Raw genomic sequence first — 24,731 nt, 5'->3', positions numbered from 1 at the left:
TTCTTCGTGGGCAGATTAAGTGATTTTCCCAGAATCACAGGATGTTGAGCCGACGCCGGGACTCGAGCCTGGTTATAATACGGAGTAGGGAGATCAGCTCCACCAAATGGGTAGCTCTCCCACCCACACATCAGTGCCCCCCCCTCACCGTGAGCTCTTCCAGTCCTCTGTCAGGTTTCCCATTGGCTCTCTCAGGATCCAGGTGGTTCTCAGGGTTGGTTCTCCATCAGGCTTTGTGTAGCACTGCCCTGCCAGCATGGTGATGGTGGCTGCAAGAGAGGGGAGCAAGGCACGGTGAGAAAAGAGTTTAATAAAGTGATAGTTGTGTACAACTGCTAGTCCGATCTCACATATCTGAACCTAATTTCATATGCCATAATGGAGAAAAAAAAGCTTTGGTGAAATAGAATATTTGCCTAAGATCAGATATTTTAAGCAGAGATGTCCATCACTTACAGACATTATTTTATTGACTGCAGTTCTTAAGGTGCGTGCAGTCACATTGTGACGTCAGTAGACGTGACCTGTACCTGCCCTCCTCCCCATCCACTCCCTGTAGGAAAGTACCATCTTGCCTGGCATGTTACCCCCATTTTTCACTGTATATATGTTGTTTTAGTTGTATGTGTCACTGGGACCCTGCCAGCCAGGACCCCAGTGCTCATAAGTGTCCCTGAATGTGTTACCTGTGTAATGACTAACTGTCTCACGGAGGCTCTGCTAATCAGAACCTCAGTGGTTATGCTCTCTCATTTCTTTCAAATTGTCACTAACAGGCTAGTGACCAATTTTACCAATTTATATTGGCTTACTGGAACACCCTTATAATTCCCTAGTATATGGTACTAAGGTACCCAGGGTATTGGGGTTCCAGGAGATCCCTATGGGCTGCAGCATTTCTTTTGCCACCCATAGGGAGCTCTGACAATTCTTACACAGGTCTGCCACTGCAGCCTGAGTGAAATAACGTCCACGTTATTTCACAGCCATTTTACACTGCACTTAAGTAACTTATAAGTCACCTATATGTCTAACCTTTACCTGGTAAAGGTTGGGTGCTAAGTTACTTAGTGTGAGGGCACCCTGGCACTAGCCAAGGTGCCCCCACATTGTTCAGGGCCAATTCCCCGGACTTTGTGAGTACGGGGACACCATTACACGCGTGCACTACATATAGGTCACTACCTATATGTAGCTTCACAATGGTGTAGGAGGCTGGACTGGCTTGTAGTGAGTACCAAGGGGTACTTGCACCTTGCACCAGGCCCAGTTATCCCTTATTAGTGTATAGGGTGTCTAGCAGCTTAGGCTGATAGATAATGGTAGCTTAGCAGAGCAGCTCAGGCTGAACTAGGAGACGTGTGAAGCTACTACAGTACCACTTAGTGTCATATGCACAATATCATAAGAAAACACAATACACAATTATACTAAAAATAAAGGTACTTTATTTTTATGACAATATGCCAAAGTATCTTAGAGTGTACCCTCAGTGAGAGGATAGGAAATATACACAAGATATATATACACAATAGCAAAAATATGCAGTATAGTCTTAGAAAACAGTGCAAACAATGTATAGTTACAATAGGATGCAATGGGGAAACATAGGGATAGGGGCAACACAAACCATATACTCCAGAAGTGGAATGCGAACCACGAATGGACCCCAAACCTATGTGACCTTGTAGAGGGTCGCTGGGACTATTAGAAAATAGTGAGAGTTAGAAAAATAACCCTCCCCAAGACCCTGAAAAGTGAGTGCAAAGTGCACTAAAGTTCCCCTAAGGACAAAATAGTCGTGTTAGAGGGAGAATGCAAGGAAAACACAAATCAGCAATGCAACAACGATGGATTCCTGACTGAGGGTACCTGTGGAACAAGGGGACCAAGTCCAAATGTCACAAGCAGCTCGGAGATGGGCAGATGCCCAAGAAATGCCAGCGGTTGGTGCAAAGAAGCTCTTACTAGGCTGAAGAGCTGTGAATACTGCAGGAACGACAAGGGCTAGAGACTTCCCCTTTGGAGGATGGATCTCCCACGCCTTGGAGAGTCGTGCAGAAGTGTTTTCCCGCCGCATGGACGCCAACAAGCCTTGCTACCCGCAAATCGTGCGTTTGGCGTTTTTGGACGCTGCTGGGGCCCAGGAGAGACCAGGAGGTCGCAAATTGGACCTGCAGAGAGAGGGGACGTCGATCAAGACAAAGAGCCCTCACTGAAGCAGGTAGCACCCGGAGAAGTGCCATAAACAGGCACTACGAGGATGCGTGAAACGGTGCTCGCCGAAGTTGCACAAAGGAGTCCCACGTCGCCGGAGACCAACTTAGAAAGTCGTGCAATGCAGGTTAGAGTGCCGTGGACCCAGGCTTGGCTGTGCACAAAGGATTTCCGCCGGAAGTGCACAGGGGCCGGAGTAGCTTGCAAAGTCGCGATTCCCAGCAATGCAGCCCAGCGAGGTGAGGCAAGGACTTACCTCCACCAAACTTGGGCTGAAGAGTCACTGGACTGTGGGGGTCACTTGGACGGTGTAGCTGGATTCGAGGGACCTCGCTCGTCGTGCTGAGAGGAGACCCAAGGGACCGGTAATGCAGCTTTTTGGTGCCTGCGGTTGCAGGGGGACGATTCCGTCGACCCACGGGAGATTTCTTCGGAGCTTCTGGTGCAGAGAGGAGGCAGGCTACCCCCACAGCATGCACAAGCAGGAAAACAGTCGAGAAGGCGGCAGGATCAGCGTTACAGAGTTGCAGTAGTCGTCTTTGCTACTATGTTGCAGGTTTGCAGGCTTCCAGCGCGGTCAGCGGTCGATTCCTTATCAGAAGGTGAAGAGAGAGATGCAGAGGAACTCGGCTGAGCTCATGCATTCGTTATCTAGAGTTTCCCCAGAGACAGAGACCCTAAATAGCCAGAAAAGAGGGTTTGGCTACCTAGGAGAGAGGATAGGCTACTAACACCTGAAGGAGCCTATCAGCAGGAGTCTCTGACGTCACCTGGTGGCACTGGCCACTCAGAGCAGTCCAGTGTGCCAGCAGCACCTCTGTTTCCAAGATGGCAGAGGTCTGGAGCACACTGGAGGAGCTCTGGACACCTCCCAGGGGAGGTGCAGGTCAGGGGAGTGGTCACTCCCCTTTCCTTTGTCCAGTTTCGCGCCAGAGCAGGGGCTAAGGGGTCCCTGAACCGGTGTAGACTGGCTTATGCAGAATTGGGCACCTCTGTGCCCAACAAAGCATTTCCAGAGGCTGGGGGAGGCTACTCCTCCCCTGCCTTCACACCATTTTCCAAAGGGAGAGGGTGTCACACCCTCTCTCAGAGGAAGTTCTTTGTTCTGCCATCCTGGGCCAGGCCTGGCTGGACCCCAGGAGGGCAGATGCCTGTCTGAGGGGTTGGCAGCAGCAGCAGCTGCAGTGAAACCCCAGGAAGGGCAGTTTGGCAGTACCAGGGTCTGTGCTACAGACCACTGGGATCATGGGATTGTGCCAACTATGCCAGGATGGCATAGAGGGGGCAATTCCATGATCATAGACATGTTACATGGCCATATTCGGAGTTACCATTGTGAAGCTACATATAGGTAGTGACCTATATGTAGTGCACGCGTGTAATGGTGTCCCCGCACTCACAAAGTTCAGGGAATTGGCTCTGAACAATGTGGGGGCACCTTGGCTAGTGCCAGGGTGCCCTCACACTAAGTAACTTTGCACCTAACATTTACCAGGTAAAGGTTAGACATATAGGTGACTTATAAGTTACTTAAGTGCAGTGTAAAATGGCTGTGAAATAACGTGGACGTTATTTCACTCAGACTGCAGTGGCAGGCCTGTGTAAGAATTGTCAGAGCTCCCTATGGGTGGCAAAAGAAATGCTGCAGCCCATAGGGATCTCCTGGAACCCCAATACCCTGGGTACCTCAGTACCATATACTAGGGAATTATAAGGGTGTTCCAGTAAGCCAATGTAAATTGGTAAAAATGGTCACTAGCCTGTTAGTGACAATTTGAAAGTAATGAGAGAGCATAACCATTGAGGTTCTGGTTAGCAGAGCCTCAGTGAGACAGTTAGGCACCACACAGGGAACATATACATGCACACCTATGAGCACTGGGGCCCTGTGTGACAGGGTCCCAGTGACACATACATATAGGCCACAAACCTATGAGCACTGGGGTCCTGACCAGCAGGACCCCAGTGACACATAACAAACATACTGAAAACCTAGTGTTTTCACTATGAGCACTGAGGCCTGGCTATCAGGATCCCAGTGAGACAGTGAAAACAGTGACAAACACCCTGACATACACTCACAAACAGGCCAAAAGTGGGGGTAACAAGGCTAGAAAGAGGCTACCTTCTCACAAATGGTAACTCCGAATATGGCCATGTAATATGTCTATGATCATGGAATTGCCCCCTTCTATACCATCCTGGCATAGGTGGCACAATCCCATGATCCCAGTGGTCTGTAGCACAGACCCTGGTAATGCCAAACTGCCTTTCCCGGGGTTTCACTGCAGCTGCTGCTGCTGCCAACCCCTCAGACAGGCTTCTGCCCTCCTGGGGTCCAGCCAGGCCTGGCCCAGGATGGCAGAACAAAGGACTTCCTCTGAGAGAGGGTGTTATGCCCTCTCCCTTTGGAAAATGGTGTGAAGGCAGGGGAGGAGTAGCCTCCCCCAGCCTCTGGAAATGCTTTCATGGGCACATTTGGTGCCCATTTCTGCATAAGCCAATCTACACCGGTTCAGGGACCCCTTAGCCCTGCTCTGGGGCAAAACTGGACAAAGGAAAGGGGAGTGACCACTCCCCTGACCTGTACCTCCCCTGGGAGGTGCCCAGAGCTCCTCCAGTGTGCTCCAGACCTCTGCCATCTTGGAAACAGAGGTGCTGCTGGCACACTGGACTGCTCTGAGTAGCCAGTGCCACCAGGTGATGTCAGAGACTCCTTCTCATAGGCTCCTTCAGGTGTTGCTAGCCTATCCTCTCTCCTAGGTAGCCAAACCCTCTTTTCTGGCTATTTAGGGTCTCTGTCTCTTGGGATTCCTTAGATAACGAATGCAAGAGCTCATCCGAGTTCCTCTGCATCTCTCTCTTCACCTTCTGCCAAGGAATCGACTGCTGACCGCGCTGGAAGCCTGCAAAACTGCAACATGGTAGCAAAGACGACTACTGAAACTCTGTAACGCTGATCCAGCCGCCTTCTCGACTGCTTTCCTGGTGGTGCATGCTGTGGGGGTAGTCTGCCTCCTCTCTGCACTAGAAGCTCCGAAGAAATCTCCCGTGGGTCGACGGAATCGTCCCCCTGCAACCGCAGGCACCAAAGAACTGCATCACCTGTACCTTGGGTCTCCTTTCAGCATGACGAGCGAGGTCCCTTGAACCCAGCAACTCTGTCCAAGTGACTCCCACAGTCCAGTGACTCTTCAGTCCAAGTTTGGTGGAGGTAAGTCCTTGCCTCCCCACGCCAGACTGCATTGCTGGGAACAGCGACTTTTGCAGCTACTCCGGCCTCCGTGCACTTCCGGCAGAAATCCTTTGTGCACAGTCCAGCCTGGTTCCACAGCACTCTAACCTGCATTGCACGACCTCCTAAGTTGTTCTCCGGCGACGTGGGACTCCTTTGTGCGACTTCGGGTGAGCACCATTTCACGCATCCTCCTAGTGCCTGTTTCCGGCACTTCTGCGGGTGCTGCCTGCTGCTGAGAGGGCTCCTTGTCTTGCTCGATGCCCCCTCTGTCCCCTGACGCAATTGGCGACATCCTGGTCCCTCTTGGGCCACAGCAGCATCCAAAAACACTAACGGCACGTTTTGCAGCTAGCAAGGCTTGTTGGCGGTCATTCGGCGGGAAAATACTTCTGCACGACTCTCCACGGCGTGAGGGATCCGTCCTCCAAAGGGGAAGTCTCTAGCCCTTGTCGTTCTGGCAGAAACCTACACTTCTACTGTCCAGTAGTAGCATCTTTGCACCCACAGCTGGCATTTCCTGGGCATCTGCTCATCTCCGACTTGCTTGTGACTTTTGGACTTGGTCCCCTTGTTCCACAGGTACCCTCGACTGAAAATCCATCGTTGTTGCATTGCTGGTTTTTGTCTTTCCTGCAGAATTCCCCTATCACGACTTCTATGTCCTTTGGGGAACTTTAGTGCACTTTGCACTCACTTTTCAGGGTCTTGGGGTGGGCTATTTTTCTAACCCTTACTATTTTCTAATAGTCCCAGCGACCCTTTACAAGGTCACATAGGTTTGGGGTCCATTCGTGGTTCGCATTCCACTTTTGGAGTATATGGTTTGTGATGCCCCTATCCCTATGTGTCCCCATTGCATCCTATTGTAACTATACATTGTTTACACTGTTTTCTAATACTATTGCTGCATATTTTGGTATTGTGCACATATATCTTGTGTATATTTGCTATCCTCATACTGAGGGTACTCACTGAGATACTTTTGGCATATTGTCATAAAAATAAAGTACCTTTATTTTTAGTATATCTGTGTATTGTGTTTTCTTATGATATTGTGCATTTGACACTAGTGGTACTGTAGGAGCTTCACTCGTCTCCTAGTTCAGCCTAAGCTGCTCTGCTAAGCTACCATTATCTATCAGCCTATTCTGCTAGACACCCTATACACTAATAAGGGATAACTGGGCCTGGTGCAAGGTGTAAGTACCCCTTGGTCCTCACTACAAGCCAGTCCAGCCTCCTACATTGGTTGTGCAGCGGTGGGATAAGTACTTTGAGACTACTTACCACTCTTGTCATTGTACTTTTCATAAGAGAAAAATATACAAAACAAGTTCAGTGTATGTACACATGACCAAAAGGTTTTGCATTTCCTCTTTTCACTCTTTTCTAAAGTGCTGAAAAGTACTTCTAAACTTTCTAAAAGTTCTTAAAAGTTTTAAAAGTTTTTTTTCTGTCTTTTTAAAAGCTCTAAAAACTTTTTCTCACTTTATCTGTCACTTAAACTCTTTCTAAAATGTCTGGCACAGGCCAAAATGTTGATCTGTCCAAACTTGCATATGACCACCTTAGCTGGAAAGGAGCAAGGAGTCTCTGTATAGAAAGAGGTTTGAGTGTAGGGAAGAATCCTTCCTTGGAATTATTGCTTAATATGCTTAGAGAACAAGATAAGGCCAGAAGGGCCCCATCTGTTGAAAAAGCAGCTAATGGTTCCCAATCTGATCCAGGGACCCCCCTAGGAAAAGATTCAGGAAAGAAACTTCAGAGCCTGCCCATTACTAGACAGTCTAGCATAGTTGGATGCTGATGTAGAGTCACACCATACAGATAGTGTTGTCTCACATCATAGCAAGAGCATTCATTCTCACCACAGTAGAAGTGATGTTTCTGTTAACCAAGCTGTTAGGGTGGCTTCTGTAAGGGACAGGTCTCCTTCTGTCCATTCTCATCATACTTCTGTTTCAAGACATGTCCCTCCCACCCACCCTGATGACAGATTGTTAGAAAGGGAGCTCAATAGATTGAGAGTGGAACAAACCAGACTGAAGCTCAAGAAGCAACAGCTGGATTTGGATAGACAGACCTTAGAAATAGAGAGGGAAAGACAGAAGTTGGGTTTAGATACCCATGGTGGCAGCAGCAGTATTCCTCATAGTCATTCTGCAAAAGAGCATGATTCCAGGAATCTGCACAAGATAGTTCCCCCTTATAAGGAGGGGGATGACATTAACAAGTGGTTTGCTGCACTTGAGAGGGCCTGTGCTGTACAGGATGTCCCTCAAAGGCAGTGGGCTGCTATCCTATGGCTATCATTTAGTGGAAAAGGTAGGGATAGGCTCCTTACTGTAAAAGAAAGTGAAGCCAATGATTACAAAGTTCTTAAGAATGCACTCCTGGATGGTTATGGCTTAACCACTGAACAATACAGGATAAAGTTCAGAGAGACCAAAAAGGAGTCTTCTCAAGACTGGGTTGATTTCATTGACCATTCAGTGAAGGCCTTGGAGGGGTGGTTACATGGCAGTAAAGTTACTGATTATGACAGCCTGTATAACTTGATCCTGAGAGAGCATATTCTTAATAATTGTGTGTCTGATTTGTTGCACCAGTACTTGGTGGACTCTGATCTGACCTCTCCCCAAGAATTGGGAAAGAAGGCAGACAAATGGGTCAGAACAAGGGTGAACAGAAAAGTTCATACAGGGGGTGACAAAAAGGCAACAAGAAGAAGGATGGTAAGTCTTCTGACAAGGGTGGGGACAAATCTAAAAATGAGTCTTCATCAGGCCCACAAAAACACTCTGGTGGGGGTGGTGGGCCCAAATCCTCTTCTAATCAAAACAAGGAAAAGAAACCATGGTGCTATTTATGTAAAATAAAAGGCCATTGGACAACAGATCCCAGTTGTCCAAAGAAAAGCACCAAGCCTACTACCACTACAACCCCTACTGCTACACCTAGTGTCCCTACTAATAGCAGTGGTGGTAGGAGCAAACCTACTAATAGCCAATCCAAGGGAGTAGCTGGGCTCACTTTTGGTAACTTAGTTGGGGTTGGTCTTGTTAGGGAGACCACAGAGGCTGTGTTAGTCTCTGAGGGGGCTATTGATTTAGCCACCTTAGTTGCTTGTCCCCTTAATATGGATAAGTACAAGCAGCTACCCCTAATAAATGGTGTTGAGGTTCAGGCCTACAGGGACACTGGTGCCAGTGTGACTATGGTCATAGAGAAACTGGTCCACCCTGAACAACACCTTCTTGGTCACCAGTACCAAGTAACCGATGCTCACAACAACACACTTAGCCACCCCATGGCTGTTGTAAATCTCAACTGGGGGGGGGGGTTACTGGTCCAAAGAAAGTTGTGGTAGCCACAGATTTACCTGTAGACTATCTACTAGGAAATGATTTGGAGACATCAGCTTGGTCAGATGTGGAGTTGGAGGCCCATGCCGCAATGCTGGGCATCCCAGGGCATATTTTTGCTTTAACCAGGGCTCAGGCCAAAAAGCAAAAAGGACAGGGTGACTTGGATCCTGGAACAATGGACCAAGTGCTCCCTAAAGCAAGGGCTAGGAGAAGTAAAGCACTTCCTACTATCCCTCCCTCTGCAGTGGATTCTACTTCTGAGGAAGAAGAATTTCCACCCTGTGCAGAACCTACACCAGAGGAGCTGGAAGCAGACACTGCTGAGCTTTTGGGTGAAGGGGGGCCTGCCAGGGAGGAGCTGAGTGTGGCACAGCAAACCTGTCCCACACTAGAGGGTCTAAGACAGCAAGCTGTCAAACAGGCTAATGGGGATGTCAGTGACTCTCACAGAGTTTACTGGGAGGACAACCTCTTGTACACTGAAGCAAGGGATCCTAAACCTGGAACTGCCAGGAGGTTAGTGATTCCTCAGGAGTACAGAAAGTTCCTCCTAACTCTAGCCCACGACATTCCCCTAGCTGGACATCTGGGACAAAAGAAAACTTGGGACAGGCTTGTTCCCTTGTTTCACTGGCCTAGAATGTCTGAGGACACAAAATAATTTTGTAAGTCCTGTGAAACCTGTCAAGCCAGTGGCAAGACAGGTGGCACCCCAAAAGCACCCCTTATTCCACTGCCTGTGGTTGGGGTTCCCTTTGAAAGGGTAGGGGTTGACATAGTTGGCCCCCTTGACCCTCCTACTGCTTCAGGCAATAGGTTTATCTTAGTGGTGGTGGACCATGCCACAAGATATCCTGAAGCAATTCCTTTAAGGACCACTACAGCACCTGCAGTGGCAAAGGCCCTCCTATGAATATTTTCTAGGGTGGGCTTCCCAAAGGAAGTAGTATCATACAGAGGAAGCAATTTCATGTCTGCTTACTTAAAGGCCATGTGGAAGGAGTGTGGTGTGACTTACAAGTTCACTACACCCTATCATCCACAAACAAATGGACTGGTGGAGAGATTTAACAAAACTCTCAAAGGCATGATTATGGGTCTCGCTGAAAAACTCCGCAGGAGATGGGATATCCTGTTACCATGCCTCCTTTTTGCCTACAGGGAGGTACCCCAGAAAGGAGTGGGCTTCAGCCCCTTTGAACTCCTCTTTGGACACCCTGTTAGGGGTCCACTAACACTTGTCAGGGAGGGTTGGGAACAACCTTTAAAAGCTCCAAAGCAAGATATTGTGGATTATGTACTTAGCCTCAGATCAAGGATGGCTGAGTATATGAAAAAGGCCAGTAAAAACCTTCAGGCCAGCCAAGAGCTCCAGAAGCAATGGCATGACCAGAAGGCTGTTTTGGTTCAGTACCAACCAGGGCAGAAAGTGTGGGTCTTGGAGCCTGTGGCCCCAAGAGCACTCCAAGATAAATGGAGTGGACCCCACTCAATTGTTGAGAAAAAAGGTGAAGTCACCTACTTAGTTGACTTAGGCACTGCCAGGAGTTCCCTTAGGGTGCTTCATGTCAATCGCCTGAAACGCTACTATGACAGGGCTGATCTCACCCTGCTCATGGCAACTGATGAGGGACAGGAAGAAGACAGTGATCCTCTACCTGATCTCTTCTCTTCCACAGAGCAAGATGCTCTTGTGGAAGGTGTAGTTTTGGCTGATTGTCTTACTGCTGAGCAGAAAGACCATTGCATAAATCTCCTGGGTCAGTTTTCTGAACTCTTCTCTACTGTGCCAGGTACCAATTCTTGGTGTGAGCACACTATAGATACTGGAGACAGCTTGTCTGTCAAAAGTAAAATCTATAGGCAGCCTGACCATGTCAGAGACTGCATAAAGCAAGAGGTGCAGAAAATGTTAGAACTGGGAGTGGTTGAGCACTCTGAAAGTCCATGGGCTTCTCCTGTGGTACTTGTATCAAAACCTCATTCCAAAGATGGAAAGAAAGAAATGCGGTTTTGTGTTGATTACAGAGGTCTCAACCAGGTAACCAAAACTGATGCTCACCCTATACCCAGGGCAGATGAGCTCATAGATACACTGGCATCTGCCAAGTATCTAAGCACTTTTGATTTGACGGCAGGGTATTGGCAGATCAAATTGTCAGAAGATGCTAAACCTAAGACTGCATTTTCAACCATTGGAGGCCATTACCAATTCACAGTAATGCCTTTTGGATTGAAAAATGCACCTGCCACTTTTCAAAGGTTGGTGAACACAGTCCTGCAAGGGCTGGAAGCTTTTAGTGCAGCATATCTGGACGATATAGCTGTCTTTAGCTCCAGTTGGGATGATCACCTGGTCCACCTATGGAAAGTTTTAGAGGCCCTGCAAAAGGCAGGCCTCACTATCAAGGCTTCAAAGTGCCAGATAGGGCAGGGAAAGGTGGTTTATCTGGGACACCTTGTTGGTGGGGAACAGATTGCACCACTTCAGGGGAAAATCCAAACTATTATAGATTGGGTTCCCCCTACTACTCAAACTCAAGTGAGAGCCTTCCTAGGCCTCACTGGGTATTACAGGAGGTTCATTAAGAGCTATGGCTCCATTGCAGCCCCTCTTAATGACCTCACATCCAAAAAGATGCCTAAAAAGGTATTGTGGACAGATAGCTGTCAGAAATCTTTTGAGGAGCTGAGGCAGGCCATGTGCTCTGCACCTGTCCTGAAAAGCCCTTGATACTCTAAAAAATTCTATGTCCAAACTGATGCATCTGAATTAGGAGTAGGGGCAGTCCTATCACAACTTAATTCTGAGGGCCAGGATCAACCTGTTGCTTTTATTAGTAGAAGGTTGACCCCTAGAGAAAAGCGTTGGTCTGCCATTGAGAGGGAGGCCTTTGCTGTGGTCTGGGCACTGAAGAAGTTGAGGCCATACCTGTTTGGCACTCACTTCATTGTTCAGACAGACCACAAACCTCTACTTTGGCTAAAACAAATGAAAGGTGAAAATCCTAAATTGTTGAGGTGGTCCATATCCCTACAGGGAATGGACTATACAGTGGAACATAGACCTGGGAGTAGCCACTCCAATGCAGATGGACTCTCCAGATATTTCCACTTAGACAATGAAGACTCATCAGGTCATGGCTAGTCTTATTGTCCTTCGTTTGGGGGGGGGGTTGTGTAGGAAAGTACCATCTTGCCTGGCATGTTACCCCCATGTTTCACTGTATATATGTTGTTTTAGTTGTATGTGTCACTGGGACCCTGCCAGCCAGGGCCCCAGTGCTCATAAGTGTGCCTGAATGTGTTACCTGTGTTATGACTAACTGTCTCACTGAGGCTCTGCTAATCAGAACCTCAGTGGTTATGCTCTCTCATTTCTTTCAAATTGTCACTAACAGGCTAGTGACCACTTTTACCAATGTATATTGGCTTACTGGAACACCCTTATAATTCCCTAGTATATGGTACTAAGGTACCCAGGGTATTGGGGTTCCAGGAGATCCCCATGGGCTGCAGCATTTCTTTTGCCAACCATCCTGGCATAGTTGGCACAATCCCATGATCCCAGTGGTCTGTAGCACAGACCCTGGTACTGCCAAACTGCCTTTCCCGGGGTTTCACTGCAGCTGCTGCTGCTGCCAACCCCTCAGACAGGCTTCTGCCCTCCTGGGGTCCAACCAGGCCTGGCCCAGGATGGCAGAACAAAGGACTTCCTCTGAGAGAGGGTGTTATGCCCTCTCCCTTTGGAAAATGGTGTGAAGGCAGGGGAGGAGTAGCCTCCCCCAGCCCTCTGGAAATGCTTTCATGGGCACATTTGGTGCCCATTTCTGCATAAGCCAGTCTACACCGGTTCAGGGACCCCTTAGCCCTGCTCTGGCGCGAAACTGGACAAAGGAAATGGGAGTGACCACTCCCCTGACCTGCACCTCCCCTGGGAGGTGCCCAGAGCTCCTCCAGTGTGCTCCAGACCTCTGCCATCTTGGAAACAGAGGTGCTGCTGGCACACTGGACTGCTCTGAGTAGCCAGTGCCACCAGGTGACGTCAGAGACTCCTTCTCATAGGCTCCTTCAGGTGTTGCTAGCCTATCCTCTCTCCTAGGTAGCCAAACCCTCTTTTCTGGCAATTTAGGGTCTCTGTCTCTTGGGATTCCTTAGATAACGAATGCAAGAGCTCATCCGAGTTCCTCTGCATCTCTCTCTTCACCTTCTGCCAAGGAATCGACTGCTGACCGCGCTGGAAGCCTGGAAAACTGCAATATATTAGCAAAGACGACTACTGCAACTCTGTAACGCTGATCCAGCCGCCTTTCTCGACTGCTTTCCTGGTGGTGCATGCTGTGGGGGTAGTCTGCCTCCTCTCTGCACTAGAAGCTCCGAAGAAATCTCCTGTGGGTCGACGGAATCGTCCCACTGCAACCGCAGGCACCAAAGAACTGCATCACCAGTACCTTGGGTCTCCTCTCAGCACGACGAGCGAGGTCCCTTGAACCCAGCAACTCTGTCCAAGTGACTCCCACCGTCCAGTGACTCTTCAGTCCAAGTTTGGTGGAGGTAAGTCCTTGCCTCCCCACGCCAGACTGCATTGCTGGGAACCGCGACTTTTGCAGCTACCCCGGCCTCCGTGCACTTCCGGCGGAAATCCTTTGTGCACAGTCCAGCCTGGGTCCACGGCACTCTAACCTGCATTTCACGACCTCCTAAGTTGTTCTCCGGCGATGTGGGACTCCTTTGTGCGACTTTGGGTGAGGACCGTTTCACCCATCCTTGTAGTGCCTGTTTCCGGCACTTCTGCAGGTGCTGCCTGCTTCTGAGAGGGCTCCTTGTCTTACTCGACGCCCCCTCTGTCCCCTGACGCAATTGGCGACATCCTGGTCACTCCTGGGCCACAGCAGCATCCAAAAACACTAACCGCACTATTTGCCGCTAGCAAGGCTTGTTGGCGATCTTTTGGCGGGAAAATACTTCTGCACGACTCTTTTCGACGTGAGGGATCCGTCCTCCAAAGGGGAAGTCTCTAGCCCTTGTCGTTCTTGCATTAACCTACGCTTCTACTGTTCAGTAGCAGTATCTTTGCACCCACAGCTGGCATTTCCTGGGCATCTGCCCATCTCTGACTTGCTTGTGACTTTTGGACTTGGTCCCCTTGTTCCACAGGTACCCTCGACTGGAAATCCATCATTGTTGCATTACTGGTTTTTATCTTTCCTGCAGAATTCCCCTATCACGACTTCTATGTCCTTTGGGGAACTTTAGTGCACTTTGCACTCACTTTTCAGGGTCTTGGAGTGGGCTATTTTTCTAACCCTTACTATTTTCTAATAGTCCCAGTGACCCTCTACAAGGTCACATAGGTTTGGGGTCCATTCGTGGTTCGCATTCCACTTTTGGAGTATATGGTTTGTGTTGCCCCTATCCCTATGTGTCCCCATTGCATTCTATTGTAACTATACATTGTTTGCACTGTTTTCTAATACTATTACTGCATATTTTGGTACTCACTGAGATACTTTTGGCATATTGTCATAAAAATAAAGTACCTTTGTTTTTAGTATATCTGTGTATTTTGTTTTCTTATGATATTGTGCATATGACACTAGTGGTACTGTAGGAGCTTCACTCGTCTCCTAGTTCAGCCTAAGCTGCTCTGCTAAGCTACCATTATCTATCAGTCTATGCTGCTAGACACCCTATTCACTAATAAGGGATAACTGGGCCTGGTGCAAGGTGTAAGTACCCCTTGGTACTCACTACAAGCCAGTTCAGCCTCCTACACTCCCCATGGGATGCTGACGTCAGTAGAAGTGACCTGTACCTGCCCCCCCTCCCCATCCACCCCCTTGAGATGCTGATGTTAGTAGAAGTGACCTGTACCTGCCCCCTCTCCCCATCCACCCCCTTGAGATGCTGATGTCAGTAGAAGTGACCTGTACCTGCCCCCCTCCCCATCCACCCCCTTGAGATGCTGATGTCAGTAGAAGTGACCTGTACCTGCCCCCCCCCCCCCAGACACCTCCGTGAGATGCTGATGTCAGAGCAACAGTTCAAAACATCCCAAGAAGAGGAAAGGGGTGTGATGTAGGCGGGGAGGGGTTAGAAACAGGGAGAAGTGGGCGCAGGAGGGGCGTGCGCCTCCCACAGCGCGGAGAAGACATAGCGCTGCGCAGTACTCACGTGCAGCGCTGTTCTTGACCGTAACTCCGAAGGTTGGGTTGTCGCCCTGCTGCTGGTATCCAATCAGCACAGACGTCGGGGCTTTGCTGGATGACTGGTAGGTGCCGGTGATGGTCCCGTTGACCCTAAGGCGCATGGTCATCAGGGTGCCATGTTCACTCCTCCAGGACCCCCCAAGGCTGCACTGGAGGAGAGAGGCGAGTGTGAGGTCACTACAGACCACAAGAGGTGCAGAGGGCACCAGAGAGCATCAGTCACAGTCACATCTTCACACCTCGACCCTCCAACAGGAACATGACTCTATCAACAGGCTAGTCCACCACACAGGAGGGTGCCATGTTCACTCCTCCAGGACCCCCCAAGGCTGCACAGGAGGGGTGAGGCGAGTGTGAGGGCACTACAGACCACAAGACGTGCAGAGGGCACCAGAGAGCACCAGCCAGTCACAGTCACATCTTCACACCTCGACCCTCCAACAGGGGCTTGACTCTATCACCAGGCTAGTCCACCACGCAGCATGGTGCGAGTGACGTCATGGTCATACCAACAGGCATAGGTCACAAACATCAGGAAATGCATGACGTTATTGTCATACCAACAGGCACAGCTCAGGGCACAAGTCCTAAAATAGAAGTGGGGGCACAAACCAAGCTGGACAGTATGCAAGTGACATCGTGGCACGTGACAGCACATGACATCACACACAGAATCACAGGAAGTAGCATCACAATCCATGACCTCACAGGAAGTGACATCCCAAGAAGTGGCATCAGATCTTAACACCGCACGCACATGTTTAGCAGGTCTATCGTGAGTACACGTGACCACATTACAATATTTAACAAATGATATTTTGTGTCGGGGTTGTCACAACCCTGACTCAAAATCTGGGCCTCAACTTAGAAAATTTATTTTTTAAAACTCTGCCACAAAGAAATTGTCAAGAAGGAGAAATGTGGCAGTAAATTTCTTCTGCTTAATTGGTTGCAAAGTCTGCATTTTAAAATATCTGATGGGGTTAAGGCACCCGCTGCAGAGACCTTTGTGTTCCAACTAGATCTCAGCCAGTACTGATAACGGTAGGATAGCTCTGGAGGTTACACATTTGCTGCAGGGATCTCTGCAGCGCACAGTCCCAGTGTTGAATTAAAGTAGCAGAGAGGGTTAGAGTGTCTTCTGCAAAGGACATCATGTAACATGCAGGTGACACATGTGCATTGTATGTAGCCAGGTAAGTGGGTTACTGCTTTTAATACAGAGATCCTTTTGTTACTCGCAGTTCATAAATTGTGATCCTTCTATTGAGCACAGAGAGCTGTGAAGGACATGTGGCTACTACACCTTGTAACCCTCAGTGTCTTACGTAATACATCCTGTGCTATGATTTACACACATGATTTATTGTCAACGCATAATATGTACGTGTGATGTGAAGCGCTCTGACATCCTGCTTTGGGATGATCAGCTCTAAAGCGCTTTAAAAGAAATAAGATCAAATTGTGATATTTGCATTTAGGTGTGAGCCCCTCTCGCCTCATAGCCCCCAATCAGGATACTCTAAAAGTTTGCCCTTAACTTCAGCCTTTGTTATGGGTCCAGCTGGAATCTGATAAGGCACTCCCAACTTCACCTTGCTGCTTGAAGGAAAGCAGGCACTGCCAAGTGTGTCCCAGGGTCTGACACTTACACCTGAACAAGCTTAACATGCTTTTGTGCGCCTCAACCTCATGGCAGGGTAGACTGGGGGATACCCTGTGAAAATAGTGGGTAGACGCCGTCTACTCGCGTGTACTCCCAACTTGTGCCCTGCACTGCTCACAAACACAAGGAAATGCATGACGTTATTGTCATACCAGCAGGCAGAGTTCACAGACATCACAACACGCCTAAAGGTCTATGTCAGCCAGACCCATCATTGTTATGGTCTGTCTCAGCTGTACTAACCTTTGTTATGGTTTATCTCCACTAGACACATCTTTGTTATGGTCTGTCTCAGCTATGCTAACCTTTGTTATGGTTTATCGCAGTTAGACACATCTTTCCTTATGGTCTGTTTCAGCTGTACTAACCTTTGTTATGGTCTATCACAGCTAGACACATCTTTGTTATGGTCTGTCTGAGGTGTACTAACCTTTGTTATGGTCTGTCGCAGCTAGACACATCTTTGTTATGGTCTGTCTCAGCTGCACTAACCTTTGTTATGGTCTGTCTCAGCTAGACACATCTTTGTTATGGTCTGTCTGAGCTGTACTAACCTTTGTTATGGTCTATCGCAGTTTGACACATCTTTGTTATGGTCTGTCTCAGCTGTACTAACCTTTGTTATGGTCTATCACAGCTAGACAAATCTTTGTTATGTTCTGTGTCCGCGGGTCAAACCTTTGCTATTGTCTATCTCAGTAGGACTCCCCTTTGTTATTGTCTGTCTCAGCTAGACACATCTTTGTTATGGTCTATCACAGCTAGACACATCTTTGTTATAGTCTGTTTCAGCTGTACTAACCTTTGTTATGGTCTGTCTCAGCTAGACACATCTTTGTTATGGTCTGTCTCAGCTGTACTAACCTTTGTTATGGTCTACCAGAGCTAGACACATCTTTGTTATGGTCTGTCTCAGCTGTACTAACCTTTGTTATGGTCTACCAGAGCTAGACACATCTTTGTTATGGTCTGTCTCAGCTGTGGTAACCTTTGTTATGGTTTATCGCAGTTAGACACATCTTTTCTTATGGTCTGTCTCAGCTGTACTAACCTTTGTTATGGTCTATCACAGCTAGACACATCTTTGTTATGGTCTGTCTGAGCTGTACTAACCTTTGTTATGGTCTATCACAGCTAGACACATCTTTGTTATGGTCTGTCTGAGCTGTACTAACCTTTATTATGGTCTATCACAGCTAGACACATCTTTGTTATAGTCTGTCTGAGCTGTACTAACCTTTGTTATGGTCTATCACAGTTAGACACATCTTTGTTATGGTCTGTCTGAGCTTTACTAACCTTTGTTATGGTCTGTCTCAGCTAGACACATCTTTGTTATGGTATGTCTCAGCTGTGCTAACCTTTGTTATGGTTTATCGCAGTTAGACACATCTTTTCTTACGGTCTGTCTCAGCTGTACTAACCTTTGTTATGGTCTATCACAGCCAGACACATCTTTGTTATGGTCTGTCGGAGCTGTACTAACCTTTGTTATGGTCTATCACAGCTAGACACATCTTTGTTATGGTCTGTCTGAGCTGTACTAACCTTTATTATGGTCTATCACAGCTAGACACATCTTTGTTATAGTCTGTCTGAGCTGTACTAACCTTTGTTATGGTCTATCACAGTTAGACACATCTTTGTTATGGTCTGTCTGAGCTTTACTAACCTTTGTTATGGTCTGTCTCAGCTAGACACATCTTTGTTATGGTATGTCTCAGCTGTGCTAACCTTTGTTATGGTTTATCGCAGTTAGACACATCTTTTCTTACGGTCTGTCTCAGCTGTACTAACCTTTGTTATGGTCTATCACAGCCAGACACATCTTTGTTATGGTCTGTCGGAGCTGTACTAACCTTTGTTATGGTCTATCACAGCTAGACACATCTTTGTTATGGTCTGTCTGAGCTGTACTAACCTTTATTATGGTCTATCGCAGCTAGACACAGCTTTGTTAAAATCTGTCTCAGCTCTACTAACCTTTGTTATGGTCTATCACAGTTAGACACATCTTTGTTATGGTCTGTCTGAGCTGTACTAACCTTTGTTATGGTCTGTCGCAGCTAGACACATCTTTGTTATGGTCTGTCTCAGCTGCACTAACCTTTGTTATGGTCTGTCTCAGCTAGACACATCTTTGTTATGGTCTGTCTGAGCTGTACTAACCTTTGTTATGGTCTATAGCAGTTTGACACATCTTTGTTATGGTCTATCTCAGCTCTACTAACCTTTGTTATGGTCTATCACAGCTAGACACATCGTTGTTATGGTCTGTCTGAGCTGTACTAACCTTTGTTATGGTCTATCACAGCTAGACACATCTTTGTTATGGTCTGTCTGAGCTGTACTAATCTTTATTATGGTCTATCGCAGCTAGACACATCTTTGTTAAAATCTGTCTCAGCTCTACTAACCTTTGTTATGGTCTATCACAGTTAGACACATCTTTGTTATGGTCTGTCTGAGCTGTACTAACCTTTGTTATGGTCTGTCGCAGCTAGACACATCTTTGTTATGGTCTGTCTCAGCTGCACTAACCTTTGTTATGGTCTGTCTCAGCTAGACACATCTTTGTTATGGTCTGTCTGAGCTGTACTAACCTTTGTTATGGTCTATCGCAGTTTGACACATCTTTGTTATGGTCTGTCTCAGCTGTACTAACCTTTCTTATGGTCTATCACAGCTAGACACATCTTTGTTATCGTCTGTGTCCGCTGGTCACACCTTTGCTATTGTCTATCTCAGTAGGACTCACCTTTGTTATTGACTGTCTCAGCTAGACACATCTTTGTTATGGTCTAGCGCAGCTAGACACATCTTTGTTATAGTCTGTCTCAGCTGTCCTAACCTTTGTTATGGTCTGTCTCAGCTAGACACATCTTTGTTATGGTCTGTCTCAGCTGTACTAACCTTTGTTATGGTCTACCAGAGCTAGACACATCTCTGTTATGGTCTGTCTCTGCTACTCACACCCTTGTGGCAGCATTTCCTCCATACAGGCACTGGCAGCCAGGAGGCTGTAGGAAGTGGCAGGGCTTGCCACTAGTGTGTCTGTAGTTGGAGAGAACAGGAAGAACTAAGCAACTAAGACAGTACTTTACAGAGAGGACTTTACAGCTGGAGGAGAATGAACACTGGAAGAATACTGGCGATATAAAGTTACAGAGTCACGACCAAGCAGAGAACCTGGAAGGCACTTGCGCAGAGTGTGGTCCAAGGTTCATGGGCAGCAAATAACATGGAATTTTAGGTTAAAATTGCCAAAAGTGTCTGCGTTGTCCCGTGCTAAGCTGATATCCCTGCCTGCACTGTTTGACCTTAGACAGGTCCCTTTATCTTCCCATGCCCACAACCCCTTGCCTACATAGACTTTGCGTAGCTAGCAGAAAGATTTCCCAGAGTAATCAGAGATGAGCATTTCTACTAAGGAGGTCATTATGACCCCGGTGGTCGGTGATAATGTGGCAGTAGTACCATCACATTATGATAGCCAACCTGGCAGTATACCATTCCGACCGCCATTGCGATAGCAGCTGCCGGGCTGGAGATAAAAATCCCCAGCCCGGCGGCCGCTATTGTACCGCCGGCGGCATTTTGACCGTGCCTACTGCTATGGTTTTCATTGCATTCGCAACGCCACAAAAACCATGGCAGTAGGCCCTACAAGTCACAGGGAATTCCTTTCCCTGTCACTGGTAGGAGGCTCACCCACCCCCCCAAACACTCCCCAGCTGCCCCCCAACCCACCTCTATCCACACTCCCCTCTTCCAATCCCCCACACCCCCATTCATGCACACTCACAGACACGCTCCATGCATACTCACACTCACTCACACAGGCATACATGCATTCATTCACACATGCATCCATTCATTCTCGCACACATCCGTACACACATTCACACTAACACACTGTAGGAGGCTGGACTGGCTTGTAGTGAGTACCAAGGGGTACTTGCACCTTGCACCAGGCCCAGTTATCCCTTATTAGTGTATAGGGTGTCTAGCAGCTTAGGCTGATAGATAATGGTAGCTTAGCAGAGCAGCTTAGGCTGAACTAGGAGACGTGTGAAGCTACTACAGTACCACTTAGTGTCATATGCACAATATCATAAGAAAACACAATACACAGTTATACTAAAAATAAAGGTACTTTATTTTTATGACAATATGCCAAAGTATCTTAGAGTGTACCCTCAGTGAGAGGATAGGAAATATACACAAGATATATATACACAATAGCAAAAATATGCAGTATAGTCTTAGAAAACAGTGCAAACAATGTATAGTTACAATAGGATGCAATGGGGAAACATAGGGATAGGGGCAACACAAACCATATACTCCGAAAGTGGAATGCGAACCACGAATGGACCCCAAACCTATGTGACCTTGTAGAGGGTCGCTGGGACTATTAGAAAATAGTGAGAGTTAGAAAAATAACCCTCACCAAGACCCTGAAAAGTGAGTGCAAAGTGCACTAAAGTTCCCCTAAGGACAAAGAAGTAGTGTTAGAGGAATAATGCAGGAAAGACACAAACCAGCAATGCAACAACTGTGGATTTCCAATCTAGGGTACCAGTGGAACAAGGGGACCAAGTCCAAAAGTCACAAGCAAGTCGGAGATGGGCAAATGCCCAGGAAATGCCAGCTGCGGGTGCAAAGAAGCTTCTACTGGACAGAAGAAGCTGAGGTTTCTGCAGGAACGAAAAGGGCTAGAGACTTCCCCTTTGGTGGAGGATCCCACTCGCCGTGAAGAGTCGTGCAGAAGTGTTTTCCCGCCGAAAGAACGCCAACAAGCCTTGCTAGCTGCAAATCGTCGGGTTAGCGTTTTTGGACGCTGCTGTGGCCCTGGAGGGACCAGGAGGTCGCAAATTGCACCAGCAGAGAGAGGGGACGTCTAGCAAGACAAAGAGCCCTCTCTGAAGCCAGTAGCCCCCATAGAAGTGCCAGAAACAGGCACTACGAGGATGCATGAAACGGTGCTCGCCGAAGTTGCACAAAGGAGTCCCACGTCGCCGGAGACCAACTTAGAAAGTCGTGCAATGCAGGTTAGAGTGCCGTGGACCCAGGCTTGGCTGTGCACAAAGGATTTCCACCGGAAGTGCACAGGGGCCGGAGTAGCTGCAAAAGTCGCGGTTCCCAGCAATGCAGCCCAGCGAGGTGAGGCAAGGACTTAACTCCACCAAACTTGGACTGAAGAGTCACTGGACTGTGGGGGTTACTTGGACAGAGTCGCTGGATTCGAGGGACCTCGCTCGTCGTGCAGAGAGGAGACCCAAGGGACCGGTAATGCAGCTTTTTGGTGCCTGCGGTTGCAGGGGGAAGATTCCGTCGACCCACGGGAGATTTCTTCGGAGCTTCTGGTGCAGAGAGGAGGCAGACTACCCCCACAGCATGCACAAGCAGGAAAACAGTCGAGAAGGCGGCAGGATCAGCGTTACAGAGTTGCAGTAGTCGTCTTTGCTACTATGTTGCAGGTTTGCAGGCTTCCAGTGCGGTCAGCAGTCGATTCCTTGGCAGAAGGTGAAGAGAGAGATGCAGAGGAACTCGGATGAGCTCTTGCATTCGTTATCTAAAGTTTCCCCAGAGACAGAGACCCTAAATAGCCAGAAAAGAGGGTTTGGCTACCTAGGAGAGAGGATAGGCTAGCAACACCTGAAGGAGCCTATCACAAGGAGTCTCTGACGTCACCTGGTGGCACTGGCCACTCAGAGCAGTCCAGTGTGCCAGCAGCACCTCTGTTTCCAAGATGGCAGAGGTCTGGAGCACACTGGAGGAGCTCTGGACACCTCCCAGGGGAGGTGCAGGTCAGGGGAGTGGTCACTCCCCTTTCCTTTGTCCAGTTTCGCGCCAGAGCAGGGCTAAGGGGTCCCCTGAACCGGTGTAGACTGGCTTATGCAGAATTGGGCACCTCTGTGCCCAACAAAGCATTTCCAGAGGCTGGGGGAGGCTACTCCTCCCCTGCCTTCACACCATTTTCCAAAGGGAGAGGGTGTCACACCCTCTCTCAGAGGAAGTTCTTTGTTCTGCCATCCTGGGCCAGGCCTGGCTGGACCCCAGGAGGGCAGATGCCTGTCTGAGGGGTTGGCAGCAGCAGCAGCTGCAGTGAAACCCCAGGAAGGGCAGTTTGGCAGTACCAGGGTCTGTGCTACAGACCACTGGGATCATGGGATTGTGCCAACTATGCCAGGATGGCATAGAGGGGGCAATTCCATGATCATAGACATGTTACATGGCCATATTCGGAGTTACCATTGTGAAGCTACATATAGGTAGTGACCTATATGTAGTGCACGCGTGTAATGGTGTCCCCGCACTCACAAAGTTCAGGGAATTGGCTCTGAACAATGTGGGGGCACCTTGGCTAGTGCCAGGGTGCCCTCACACTAAGTAACTTTGCACCTAACCATTACCAGGTAAAGGTTAGACATATAGGTGACTTATAAGTTACTTAAGTGCAGTGTAAAATGGCTGTGAAATAACGTGGACGTTATTTCACTCAGGCTGCAGTGGCAGGCCTGTGTAAGAATTGTCAGAGCTCCCTATGGGTGGCAAAAGAAATGCTGCAGCCCATAGGGATCTCCTGGAACCCCAATACCCTGTGTACCTCAGTACCATATACTAGGGAATTATAAGGGTGTTCCAGTAAGCCAATGTAAATTGGTAAAATTGGTCACTAGCCTGTTAGTGACAATTTGGAAAGAAATGAGAGAGCATAACCACTGAGGTTCTGATTAGCAGAGCCTCAGTGAGACAGTTAGTCACTACACAGGTAACACATTCAGGCACACTTATGAGCACTGGGGCCCTGGGTTACCAGGGTCCCAGTGACACATACAACTAAAACAACATATATACAGTGAAAAATGGGGGTAACATGCCAGGCAAGATGGTACTTTCCTACACACACAGACACACATTCACATTTCCATTCATACATGCATTCTCACACATGCATACACCCACGCAAACAACACTACACACACAGCCGCATTCACGCACACACTCACATATTCATGCACACAACCCCATACACACACACACAACACCCTCCACCCCCTCCCCTGTCGGAAACCCAACTTTCCTGCATCCAGGGGGTCTTCTGTCGGGGAACAGGACGGGGCGCTGCTACAGCCAATAGAGCCCGCCAGCAGAACACCGCCAGGCCGTATTATTTGTCATAATACGGCTGGTGGCGGTCTACTGGTGTGGCGCAGCTGGTGGTAGCAGCGCCACCTTAACACCATCCGCCAGTATGGCCACAGCTGGATTTCCGCCCTTCTTGTGGCGGAACTCCGGCTGTGGTCATAATTTGACGGATGGATGTTAGCCGCGGCAACGGTCCTTTGGCGGCCGTCGCCGCGGTGGCAGGCGGCATTTACCGCCAATCTTAAAATGAGGGTCTGATGCTTGTCACTCTACAGGCTCCTAGGAAGGATTACAAATTTAATATAATTTCAATGTATCTTACCTTTCCATGGGCAGAATCAGCGATAGCCACTAGGAGTACCAGTGCAATGATCCCGGAAAGGCAGTGGAGAGCCATGATGCTGTCAAAGAAGAACATTCATATGCACTGTGCCACTTTCTTATATACCTCTGCATGTGACATGCGCTACCAAAACATGTCGACTCCCTATAAAAATATGAGTAATAACCTGTTGCAACATGTTGTTAAAACCAGATGATCCACACCCAAGGAATGTTTCATCATATCAGGGCGGAGGATGCATACTCAACATGGTGTTTTTCTTTGAAATCATGGATTAACGGGATGAGACTGACCACCTCCAAATAATGAGCTCTTATCGTGATGGTGACAGCATAATAGTGTATAAAACGCGTCTCTCCCACTTTACACAAGTGCGCTTCATTAACACAGAAACCTACACACTGATGAATCATCACTGCTCCACCCTGCCCCACACATGAGCAATGAAACTTGGAATCATTATTCTTTGACTTGGCCCATGCGGGTACCGTGTAGTGCAGTGCCTACTTGGCAGAGCATCATACGCACATTGAGA

At 48.2% G+C, this 24,731-nt stretch overlaps 1 protein-coding gene across 1 annotated transcript in view; it reads right to left on the bottom strand.

Annotated features, from left to right (window-relative positions):
- Positions 1-24,289, bottom strand: part of LOC138278820 (avidin-related protein 4/5-like) — a 36,869-nt gene extending 12,580 nt beyond the window's left edge. The window contains exons 1-3 of the mRNA XM_069219330.1: positions 24,176-24,289; positions 14,998-15,181; positions 149-269 (exon numbers count right to left, since the gene is read on the bottom strand). Of these exons, the coding sequence (XP_069075431.1) occupies positions 149-269; positions 14,998-15,181; positions 24,176-24,271 (401 nt within the window). The 5' untranslated portion in view covers positions 24,272-24,289. The remainder of the gene's footprint in view (positions 1-148; positions 270-14,997; positions 15,182-24,175) is intronic.
- Positions 24,290-24,731: the final 442 nt, after the last annotated feature.

The sequence above is a fragment of the Pleurodeles waltl genome, unplaced genomic scaffold, assembly GCF_031143425.1.
Source record: "Pleurodeles waltl isolate 20211129_DDA unplaced genomic scaffold, aPleWal1.hap1.20221129 scaffold_65, whole genome shotgun sequence".
Classification (NCBI taxonomy): Eukaryota; Metazoa; Chordata; class Amphibia; order Caudata; family Salamandridae; genus Pleurodeles; species Pleurodeles waltl.
This window is presented reverse-complemented; position numbering and strand designations above follow the sequence as displayed.